This window comes from Streptopelia decaocto (assembly GCF_964273445.1).
Source record: "Streptopelia decaocto genome assembly, chromosome: 2".
NCBI lineage: Eukaryota > Metazoa > Chordata > Aves > Columbiformes > Columbidae > Streptopelia > Streptopelia decaocto.
Genome location: NC_138655.1, coordinates 74,472,968 through 74,485,861, shown reverse-complemented (window position 1 = coordinate 74,485,861; position 12,894 = coordinate 74,472,968). Strand labels below are relative to the sequence as shown.

The 12,894-nt window shown below is 38.4% G+C and overlaps 1 protein-coding gene across 5 annotated transcripts in view; it reads right to left on the bottom strand.

The window, feature by feature from the left end:
* Nucleotides 1-2,577: 2,577 nt before the first annotated feature.
* The window catches only part of TENT4A (terminal nucleotidyltransferase 4A), a 61,636-nt gene continuing 51,319 nt past the window's right edge, over nucleotides 2,578-12,894 (bottom strand). For 3 of the 5 annotated variants that reach the window (XM_082043921.1, XM_082043919.1, XM_082043922.1), the window contains one exon: nucleotides 2,578-4,818. In XM_082043921.1, coding sequence (XP_081900047.1) covers nucleotides 4,639-4,818 — 180 coding nt within the window. In that variant the 3' untranslated portion in view covers nucleotides 2,578-4,638. The remainder of the gene's footprint in view (nucleotides 4,819-12,894) is intronic. The other 2 variants (XM_082043920.1, XM_082043923.1) reach the window with 1 other exon arrangement.

The window sequence follows — 12,894 nt, the reverse complement described above, 5'->3', positions numbered from 1 at the left end:
GGCCTCAGTTTGCATCACGGCAGGTTTTGATTGGATATTAGGAAAAAAGTCTTCACTGAAGCCGTTGTCAAACACTGAAACAGGCTGTCCAGGGAAGTGGTTGAGTCACCATCCCTGAAGGTGTTTAAAAGACATGTAGATGTTGTAGACTTGGCAGTGTTAGGTTAACAGCTGGACTTGATGATCATAAAGCTCTTTTCCAACCTAGATGATTCTGTGATTCTATCTCCTAGTTAAAAAGTCAAAAACATTTTGTTCAATAGATCTCTTGCAAACACCAGCTGTCATTGGGTTTCTTTAAGTGATCTTTTGCTAAGAACCAATGAAGGATTTCTGTCATCCAGAACAAGCAAGGCACTTCCAGGACTGGAACTTATGCAGTCTTGGAAGGAAGTAAAAAAAAAAAAACAAACCAAACTTAATACAAGAGTTTAACATCCAGGTTGAAAAGAAAGCCTAAAGTCATATGAAGAAAACGTGGGGAAAGGTCAGCTACAGCAGTCTTCTGACTGTGAACTGAACCTGAGGTTCAGTAAATGGTCAGTACTGTCATTCTGATACTTTTTTTGTTACAACTGAATTAAACAACCACCTGCACTGGGTCTGAATACTGGGGTTTATTTACAAACCAACAAGACTAGAACTTTAATTCGGGTTGATTATTTCACACACGCATCTGTTCACTCTCTCAAAGCCCTACATTTGTGAGGGTGTGAGCTCCCTTCCCGGCAGGTTGCCTTGCTGCTGGTGTGGCAAGGTCAGGCAGAAAACCACATCCCTTCATGCTACACAGCTACTCAGATACCAGTCCAAGGCAGTATCAGTCAACATCCCTGGCATCCCCCGCTGTTTTTTTCCATGTTCCTTATCTCCAGGATCTTTTCTCCAGGCAGGATCTTTACTTGCTTCTAAGGCCACTTCCAAAAATCCTTTTTGGCACCACATGTACGTTCCAGAACACTCCAAGCCCAAATCAAAACAGTCTACATGCAGAAGTACAAAACACAATCAGCGACCTAACACATGCCTCTGCCTCATGTCTCTTAATCAGAGAATTCAGGACACAAACTATGATTTTAACTAAATTTACAACCAGCCTGTATCAGCAGCAGACAGCAAGCAGCGGGCTTGTTGTGCTTGAGAGCTCAGAAGTTGGCAAATTAGCCCCCTACACATATACACCCAGTCATCTGTTGCCTGTTAGCATTCACAACTTAAGCTTTTATTTTTGCCCACCATTGATAAAGAGCTCACATTGCTTGAAGGTACACTGTATTCCAACACCGCTCTCTGACTGCTACTATACCTGTTCAAGATCCTGTCCCACAGCTGTTCCTGTGGAAAGAAATGCTGCTGAACCAGCAACACTGTACCAGCAGTCACACCTCTGCCTTCTCACCCTGCCCCAGCACACGTGGGGGATGAAGTTACAGGAAAAGTCCCATGTGACACCAGCATTGACATCTCCTGGAAATGGCAACAGATAGCAACTGAGTTCTCGCTGTGGGTCCCGTTCATCCATTCCATTTGCAGTCTCTCCCTTCCACATCTAAAGTCCATGACTAATTTTGCCTGTGAACAGTGTACAAAATAGTCAGTAGGGCTGGGAAACAGATCCGTGGACATCTGATATTATTATCAGAGAACAAGGGTTCAAAGGAACAAAATGAGACTCCCTGTCCATTAAACTACTAACAAGCATAAATGGTTTGGCAGAATCTGTGGGAAGAATAAAGCAAAGTCACCATCTGGACAGGAAAAGGTGAAGCCCAGGAAAACTGAAGTTCCAAGACCAGCACTGCTGCACTAAATGTAAAATGTCTGCAGAAATTATATATCCCTCTGTCAGCCGTGTCCCACCAGCCAACTGACCTTGACAAAAAACATTATCCCACCTGTTACCAAGTGCTTGTTATTTTCCTTTCCCGTTACTTCTTAATGAGTATCCACAGGAGAAGAATAAAGTCTGACCAAGTACCACAGGCCTCTCTGGTTCTGAATCCCTAGCTCTGCATTACTACTACAAATACTTCAGTTCTCTTTGTTGAAGTTCACAGATTTACACAAATTCCTTCCAAAGACTCAATTCTGAAATTTTGAATTCAAGTAAATTAGTGACATGACAGCGTCCTCTCAGAGGGTGAACGGAAATCAACAAAAAAAGACAGGGTAAGTCCAGGCTTTGAGGAGGCTAAAGACTGGACAAAGATTTTGAGAGGAAGTTAGAAACTACAGGGAGGGACTGAAATATTACATGGAAAGTTAAGTTATCCCAAGGGATCAGCTAAAACCAATCTCCTCTTTTAAGAATATTGTTGGGAACTACCTCTAACTCCTTCACTCTCTCGTATTATCAAGAGATCAAACCCACAACTATGACAGCAACTGTAGTGTTCATTACTCCCTTTATAAACACACGACAAATGTTTGCAGAGGGCGTCCACCCACCTTCCGAGCTCCTTCTGAAGGCGTCTGGCATCAACAATTTAAAGCAGATCCTAAAGCGTACGTCAAACAATGGGATAATATGTGAAATAGTACTTGACCTTAAGTCTCCCATTAAAAGATACAGAAGAGTGACTGGTCTCCAAAGTTTATTAAAAATCAAAGAATAGAAAACTTTACATAAAAATATGTCAATTTTAGCTTCCACATAGTTGTCCACACAAAAAATTTAAACATGATTTTTTTTAAACCTGTAGCACATAACCACAGTGATAGCCAGGCCAATTTATTTGGTTCACCATGACTGAAGTGTTACATGATACCACTTTTCGAATGAGTTTTGCTTTAAAATGGACTCTAGTATAAGACACCAACTAAAGCCTTTGAAGGCTCTTTAATGTAGTTATGCTCAATATTGCTAGTGTGTGAAGACTAAGCAGTACAGGCTCATGTAACAGCCCTTAGATATTATTTATGAATCAGCTCACAATTTTTAAAACTTTTTTTTAATTGTGATGAGTCTGGAGCATTAAGACAAACTTTCTGCAAACAGATATGCGCTACTCTACTTTGGAATGTTGCCCTCTCTCCCCTCAAGGACCTGTTTGTGTTTGACAGATTCGGTAATAACATGAACTACTTCTGCTTCAAATGCATACAGCATATTAAAAAGCTTCATGCTCGACACCTCATTTTAATATTCAGATATCAGTTTTAAAACCTTCTATATCTGTACACAGTATAGATGTCCTGTTAACAGGATTCTTCAACCTTCTCTGCTAGTGGGTTAGCATGACTGATCTGTAGTTTTCTGTATAGCTTAAGAACTCTCATTAAAAATAAATGGGCAGTCAGAGGGCGTGAGATGTGACCTACTCCCAGGACAACTGTGGTGCTTTAAAAACTCAGGGTTAGGCAGGATGTACATTTTTCAAAAAGTTAAAGACAGTGTTTGTCATGGCAATACACACTTGCATAGTATACCTGTATGCATCTGTAAATTAAGTGCCAGCCACTCATACTGTGTACAACACTGGGCTGTGCTCTCCTGCAATACATCAAAAGATACTTCTCGTAATGCTCAGAGCAGCTGAAGTACTTTTTATATATTTGCTCTTAACAGAACTAATGCATACTGCTATACAGATTCCTTAATGGAATCAACATATTTCCTTTCTCCACATTCCTTAAGCCGGGTACCTCTATTTAATAATGTTGTTTGAACCCAAACATTAACAGGTTACATTACTAAAATGCATCAAAGCGTGTAGCTCACAGCTTTTTAATTTCACATCAGGACTTGAAACACCATTTTCCCCCCTCCTTTCAAAAGTTTTACTTCCGGTACTACAAATTCTGGATTTGTTGTCTAGTTAAAGGAATAAAATTAAAACTCATTGGTCAGAGCAAGATAACTGATAGAGGCCAGACAATGAGCTAAAAAACACAGGGTCAAAATGCTTTGGAGCTTAATACCTTCTTAAAACCATAAGCCAAATCACACTTTCATTGTGAATCAAGAAGCCTCAAATATTACCAAATGTCATGTTTGTAACACTGCTCAGACAACCTGCCAAAACTATGAACCCAACTTAGATAATGCAACCTGGGAAAGGATCTGTAAATTAAAAAACCTCTTCCCATTAAATATAACTTATGTGACAATATGAAGTTAAATTAAAAATTCTGAGTTATTGCACAAATTATACTTCCAATATTTACAGAGCAAAAAATTCTGAACTTTGAAACAAAAACAGGAGAGCAGCAAATTTACTTTTATGAATTCCCAACTTAATTTGCTGCAAAGAAAAAAATTCCAGGGGGCTGAAGTTTCCTTCACTTCTAAAACAAAAGAAAACAGAACCCACAAGGGAACAGATGCAGCCACAGCAAAAAAGCCACAGCATTTTTAGAATGTCCTCACAGTTCCATTGTCAGAGCTGCTTCGGCACTGTATGAACCATTGTGGGAAGGCAGAAAACAAACTTCCACGTTTTAATAAGGCTTCACAGATAAGCACAACTACTTCTTGAAGATGGACTGAACCACCACACAAAAAACATGCAAAGAAGTCAGCTGCAGATATTTGGCAACACCAATAAAACGATGTGCTGGACGCTGGTCTCCATCCCTCAAGTCGAGTGGCACTCGCTCAGTTTGTCTGAACAGGGAAGGTCATTTTGGCATCCGCCATTATCTGCTCAGACTAATAGGCAAACTGTCTCTGTGTTTTTTTCTTCTCCATATATTCCGATTGTACTGGTGGTGTCCTCGGTTACCAACCGGTTGCCTCATGCCTCCACTGCTGACAGGGCTATAGCCGTTGCCTTGGTTATGAGTTCCTTTCATGGAGAACTTCATTCCACTGTGCTGCTAGAAAACACAAGATAAGCACTCAGTTTAGGCACATAAACAGCTGAAACAAAGCACATGTTACCCGTGGTATTTCCTTAACGTACAAGTCATTCCCACAGAACATGGCTTGAAGCAACTGGTCTTTTCATGCTTGTCTAACTGTAGCTGCGCAAGACCAGTGGCACTAACAGTTTAAAAAGTGTTCTTTGATTGTCCTGCAAATGAAATGGTGTCGATTTCAAAGCCTCCTTAAAACCCTTGGACCTCTACGAATTATACTCACTATGCATCACCCTTATTAAAAACAAAGACCTTCCACATTAAATACTAATTGTGACAGTCGTGTCTATTTTAGAGGGTGTTAGCAAGAGCGTGACCAAGCGAGATACTCAATAAGACTTTCAGAAACATCATGGACTGATATAAGAGTGTGTTCATATGAGCTGATAAATACATAGCACAAGTCTGCTCTGCCCATAATCTCACTCACCTACAGGTAAACTAGCTACGGCTTGTATGGAGCTTGCAAATCCTATTGGTCTGATCAGGGGGCTGGACAGCTCTTAAGACCATAAGTCACATCCAGACCAAGGCAAAACAAGTAAGCCATCAGGAACTGACCATGCTTTTGCCAAGAAAGGTTGGACCAGATGATCCTTGTGGTCCCTTCCAGTGTGGTATTCTATGATTCTATGAACACAGCATGACACTTTATTTGGAAGAATGTCTTAACTTGGAAACTGCCAAAAATGTTTAGTGGCATCTTGAGTAAATGCACCACACCATAAGGTACTACAGGCATTCCTATCACTTCACAGCATATAGTATGTTGGTTTAATGTGTGTGTACTTAAAATAGGTACAAGAGTTTCAAAGATGAAATTGAAACACACTTCCCAAATACTGATAACTTCAATGCATACAAACTTTTTTGATGTCTGACAGCAATATCTTTAAGATGAACAACTGACTGCCTCTATCAAAAGCTACTAAATAATTTTGTCTGTCCTAAGTGCTTACACAGGAACACCACAAAGCTAACATTTGAGCTAGCTGCTTAGAATATAGAATATCTGCAGCTGCTTTAGTAACCTGTATTTCCAAACAGGCTTGGAGTAGAAAGAAATATGAGAAATATGAGAACACCATCATTACAATTGTGTGCACAAAACCAGGTTATTGAAGACATAACTCCATAAGCGACATTCTACTGTCAAATTAATTAGAAGAGACACTGAGCATACACAAAAACAAACTGGTGAAGACCAGTATTGAGGAATAATTAAAGTTAGCTGCAGGGTGATACAAAAATCCTTAAACTCTTTTTTAATTTGTAAAGTGTGTCCTACAGCAATCTAATCAACCTTCAACATGCAACTTCTAGACTTCCAAGACAGACATGCCAAATGCTGTCCTCAGACTAACAATGGTAAAATATTCAAGGATGAAACATAAAAAGGGAAGCTGAGAATCCCTCATTAAGATACAGAACTGCTCAAATCTTATTTATTGACGTATGTTGCAAAACATCTACCAGAAGCTATTTATGAAAGTCAACATGAAACTAAAAAAAAAGAATCAGAGTATGTTTTATATTCTTGGCAAGTGGTTCTTCAAGTAAACATCTTGACCATCTTGTCACATTCTTGTGCAGCAAAGCTTTCTAGTTCAGTAAGTGTACATCTAGCTCTCAAATAAGCAGACAATTAAGCATCTACATTAATTCAAAATACTAAAAATGATCCTCCAACAGTCAAAATACTAAAAACAGCCAGTCATTACAGTTACCCTCAACTACATGCTGAAAAAAAACCACAATCAAAAACTTTCATTTTCCTACTGTACAACTGGAACAAAACTCTGGCCAAGGAGCATACAAAGACTCAGCAAGCCTATCCTTTTCAGCTGGAAATGTGAAAAATCTGGCAACTTCATCCTTAACTGGAGGATGTAGCAAAAAAATTACTGAGGGCAGGAAGGCAGGTAACCACAAGGTCAGACAAGCACCACAGCAAGTACGACAATTAAGCCTGTCTACCTGTATCCTAAAAGTCATCATATCTCTGATCTGTTCAAAAGGTAATTAAATTTCCAAAGAATTATCAATAAGCTAGCCAGAAAGTGACCTCTAGCTTGTCATGAAGCATTTTGCATTGTTCTTTAGGCTAGCAAGGTAAAGATTGTCAAACTATCAGAGCAGAATCTGAATCCATCTGCCTTATGACTCATTAGCTGAGAGCAGGTGCTTACACAAGCTGACCCAGGCACCTCTTAAGTCAGAGATGATGCCTTTATATTTACTAGATCTCAACAAGATATTGTTCACTAGTCTGTTAAGATTTTTGAAACCATAAGCTTTTAGCATCCTACATGCTGTGTTATGGCATTTCACAGCTTAAATGAGCATCATGTTTACCTTGAACCTATTATTTGATGATTTTTCAGTTTGTGGAATAATTCCTTTTCATTCTGCTCCCTTTTCCGTATACTTTTCCAATGACTACACAGACCTAGATCACATACTACTTTATTTTCTTCTCCAGCTTAAAGAACCATTCATTATTCACACAGAAGCAATTCCACCTGTCTGACCACTCTTACCATCCTTCCCTATTCTTCTTCCACTTGCATTATAACTTTCTTCCCATATATGAGGTAAACTTGTACTCCCTGTTCATGATGTGGGGCATACGTTAACTTTTACATAATCTCATTTCTGCTCTTTATTCCTAATAACACCTGAAATCCGGTTTGACGCTCAGTTCTCTGTAGGAAATCAAGAAAGCATTATCAAAGTAGTTTTCTGCAAAAACATGAAGATCTCATGTTTGCAAGAACTCGTCAGCCCAGGACCTACCGCTCTCCACGAAGTTTAAACTACTTTCTCTCCCGCTTGCCTTGCCAGGTCCTTCTACAGCCCTTTTCAGTTGGCCCTTAAGGAGCTTATCAACACAAGGAAACTTCACCACACTTCATCCATTGCCTTTCAGATGTGAGGCAGCTTGAGGCCCAGCACAAACTTCTGCAGAGTTTTCCTTGTAAATTCCATTTACTACAAAAATTGAGGGTTTTTTTTCTCATCATCTAACTAGTTAATAATTTACCAGAGGACACACATCTTTCACTTAGTTTCTTTCAGATCTTTGGTAAAATCACATCTTTTGGAAACCACAAGAGGTTATCAAGCAGCTTTCTCTTGTCCACACACTTCTGGATATTTGCATGCTCAGGACTCCCATAATCACTGAGAAATGGCATGTTTGTAAGCAGATGATGACTAGATAGAGATCAGATAATCAGAAAAGAAAGCCCTTCATCTGTAATAAAATAGACAAACTTGTGGTTTAGATATTTTGACCTTCTTTAGATCTATTTCTCTTGATAGAAGAATCTCCTCTCCCACCATAAAGTTATTGATTCAACAACTGAATGATGGAACTGGTCTTGTGGATTGTTTGTTTTGGGTTTTGTTTTGGTTTGTTTTCTTGTTTGTTTTTGTTGGTTTGTTTTTGGCAAGTCTGTTGAATTTGATCCTCTGCAAATAAAGCCACTAGATCTGGAGAGAAAACTAAAAAACTGCATTTAAGACAAGTCTGGGCATGAGGGAAGGGGGAGAATTCTGTATCACATAGTAGGTTTAAAAAGCTGCCAGATGTTTTAGCAGAAATTTAAGAAAAGGATGTTCCTGTCCTTTACCCCAAACTATATAAATCTGGTGGAAACTGAAATACCAAATAATTATTTGCTATGGAAACCAAGCTTTTATTCTTAAATACAAGAAAATGTACTATACAAAATTGCTGACATTCAAAAACTGTCATTATTCAAAAAGAAAATTTATTGCCAAAAATAAATCACCCACACTTTGAAGTAACACAAGTAACATAACAGAGCAGAAATCTAAATGTAAACAACGTGTCTGAATTGTTTTAGTGTTTGCTTGCTTTTTGCCTGCTAGCATGTCTAAAGTAAGGAGAAAAAAGCAGAAGTGTTAGTGATGAAAATTAAGTATCAGTACTCTGAACTTTGAAGAGATTATACAAACAGAACTCAAAAATATTTGGTAAGGACCAGCTAAAGACAAAGTTTAGAAAAGGCGGTTTAGAAAGAACACATATTTACTATTTTGTTGTTAAGACTACAGGATTAATGGCCATGACTGAATCTAGTATGAAGTTGATCAGAATTGTTATCAAACTCATACACTTCAAAATATTCCACATGAATTATTACAGAGTAATATTCAGAAGAACATTAACATTTTAAGTATTCCCTTAATTTAATATACATCCTCAAAATACTTCATAAAATTGTTTTCAATTCCTCACCTTATTTCCGAATTCTCTATTTTTGGCTTGTAGCAAAAAAAGCCAACCCATAAAGAACTGGTTTCTAAAGATTTTAGGTTCACTTTCCCACTTTCTGAGCATAGGGACATCTGGAAATACACTTAAAAATGCATCTGGCATGTAAGTGAAATTTAACTTCTAGTTCTTTAGGAAAAAAATTCACTGTTTTGCAGAGAAACAATGGGCAATGACCTAACCGACATTTTGGCCATTATTGCACAAGCAATAAACCAAGTATTAGGCAATCGTTCAGGCTAGCCTCATTACTTTAAATTAGCTAGTAGGATTCTATAAGATATTTGCACAAGTTACCTGGGCACACTCTTAACCTGGTAAGATTTGTAAGTGGTTTAGATTTCTAAGCTGAAGTACAGCAAAACCAAAATGAGTTCCTACTCAAGTTGTTTAGAGCTGGCCATCCAAGGAAAAAAAGGCCCAAAGCACTGCAAATATCAAAAACACTTTCCCTCATTTTGGGCCTCTTGTTTGGAGCTACTGGTTACTTTCAGCTACAAGAAGATCTTGAGCCCTAAACAGATTTTATAAAATGAGCTAAAATCTTCTTCTGCTCCCATTAAGAGGAAAGAACAACATTTATGCAACCAGCTGCAAGAGTAGCAAAGAAAAAAAAAATCAACACAGATACCAGAAAGGGCTCAAAAGCAAGAAAGCTTTTTTAGAGGTTTCTTATCTTCTAACACTAGAGAACTGAAAGACTCAAAGCCACAAGGGAGCAGGTTATATTGGTCCTTCATATCTCATCTTACTTTGTGTGGTAGCTCTGCCAGTAGCCTTTAACAAAGGGAAGCTTTTGGTTCTCTTCACCTCTAGCAACTATTAGTATGACCAGTTCAAAGAAATTGGTATTTGAGAGATCAGAGGCCTAGTCTCCAGAATGAGTGACTGACAGTACAGACAACTGTCATAAGCTGAGCATATTTTGAAAATAGAATCTGACACATGAAATAAATACCCTTTTTGATCTTGTCACCAGTCAAGTTTCAAAAATGAGAGTCAAAACAACACTGCCAGAAGACAGAACTCACACTGCAACTTTGCTACTGTTGTGACACAGGCCATGAAGCGTTATCTGCATACTTGTCATTAAGGAGAACACTTTTCTGGTATAAAGCTGACAATTATACACCTTAAAGAGAAATCTTACATCAATGAGATTTATCACCTTTTTATTTGGAACAAAAGGTATTATTACAGTGAGCAGACCCAAACTACTTTCCAAATGATGAGCTGATAGCAATATAGTACATGAGAAAAAGTCAGTAGAGGAAATGGATATGTGAGTAGTCAAATCCATCTCAGTTTGGGAGCAACAATCTGATTACAGTGGCATCGGAAGATAAAGGTGTACTACGCAAACAAATATCAGGTATAACCTCTACATCTCCATAAGTCTATATTTTATATATGGTGGGTTTAGTTATGTTCCTAGAAAATACTATTTAGACTTTGTGTCTCTCCTGCAACTCAAAAAGTACTCAGGAAGCAACCACCAAGGTGGCCAGAGACTTTCATAGAATCATATGAACACCTGCGCTGGATGTTTATACAGAGACCTGGATGTCTACATGGAGGCTGGATGTTTATATGGAGGCCTCTAGATATCATTTAATCCAGCCTTCTGTTGTAAACAGTCAGATTAGGTTATCCAGGTCTAGTCAAACAGTGAGTTTCCCTACATAAAGGGATATCACCACATAAGGACTGTCCATATAAGTATAGGACAGTCTAAGATGAAAAGCATCTTGAGTACTGTTTTCAGCTGAAAAGCCTCTGAAACTCAGCAGCAGTTTTTCCTTCTCTCCATTCTTTAGGAATGGCAATATAACATCATCATCTTTTCCTAATTTTGCATGTTTTAAATAAAAATAAAACCCCAATGTTCTGTCACACACAGAAGATAGGAGTCTGACATTTAGAAACAAAACTGCTTCCAGTTGCATTCTCCTTCCTTTACCTAAGAAAAATACATAAACATTGAACAAGTATTCCACGCTGAGAGAGCTCTAAATGAAACATAAATGACATTTGGTTGACTGAAGAAATCTTTGGTACCTAAACAGCTTAATAATGTGATTGAAGAAACTCAGTCCACTTCTAAATTGTAGTTAACATACTAAAAATTTTGAAGCACCACACTATACTAAGAGAATTTAGCATATCTGTACATCTGACCAGCTGATGACACCTGCATTCTTCAGAAATATTTAGTAAAGTGGACTAGAGTTCAGCCTTGACATGAATGATGATGTATATTTACAAATATATATCTTTCATCAAAGTGAACAACACTTAACTGATTGCACTCATGTAAAAGAAGCACGGGGTGTTTCAAAACCATCGATCCAATTTTAAATCACTACATCTCCGCAGCCACAAACTGCTCATGAATGAAACTCTTACCACAGAGCTCCAACCGATCACAGCCAGATGCCTCACACAAACAGCCCCGGCCTCAGTCACTTGCAGGATGGTGACCCCACAACTGCTTTGAAATTTAGTCCATCTTTTTGAAACACCCTGTACATTTTTCACTCAAGCACCTGAGCAACATTGGTTTTGTTTTCGATGTTGCTAACTTTTTAGGAATCATTCCAGAGATACCAGCAGTACCAGCAATACTAGTGAGACAAAGCAATACCATCAGCTCTTGCGAATTCTGAAGAAATGTATTTTAGCCAGTGAAGTGCCTGTAAAGCAATATAAACAAGCAGTTTATAAAGTTTAAGTGTATGGTCTTGTATAGCTGAACACAAAAGAATCTGAAAACCAAACTACTTGAACAAGTTCTTCTAAGAGTTATTTATACTGTGGTGTTTCTGCACTGGCATTAAGGTTTCATTTCCTAGTTGTTCCCTGTGTTTCACAACTGAGCCAGTGAATGCTGCTATGAAATTTTCAATGAACGTATTCACGATCAGATACCACTCATCTAAAGAGGTTTTCTTAGACACACTGGAAGACAGCATGGCAGATGGACTGGTGCTTACTGGCTTTAGATACTTTTGAATCAAAAGATCACTCTTTTAGGAAAAAAAAAAAATGCAACTTAAAAAATAAAAGAGTTCTTCTGACCTAAGCAACATGAATTTTCTTCTGTATTCGGTGGTGACTAAGTGACCACCAATCCAAGAACAAACCAAACTTATTTCATCCCAAAATAACAACATGAAAAGCAGTCCTTTTTTTCTCCATGGGAAGTCACTAAGCAATTTCTGCCTGCTCCATTCATCTGGACACACATGCCAATATCTGTTTTTCTGCTTATACCAGTAGGCAACACTGCTTTATAAACTGTTCTGCTCTCCCAAGTGAAATTTCAAGCTGCCTGTCAGCAAAGTAGAAGATTGATTACCTTGGAAACATGATGATGATCCTGAAAAGCATGCAGACCTGTATCAGGAGCTTAATTAGACCCTGAACTATCTGGAAATTCTCCAATTATTTATGCAGTATGTAAATAGAATCCGTAATCAAACCAAAGCTGTTTCAAAGACAGACAGTATTAGGAAGCTCTAATGGCAAAAAATTTGCCTAGAAGGCTTCAAGTTGTTCAAAATACAGTTAAGTGCTCTTCACACTGGCACCTCCTGCTTTTGAGGGTAGTGCTGGACACCCAGGTACAGCTTCCAAGCCAAACTGAGGCAGAGAAAGTTGCCAGGGAAAAGGCTGAAGACACCCTGCAGACAAATCAAAGACGCTTTGAATATGAAAAACTCTTGCTGCTA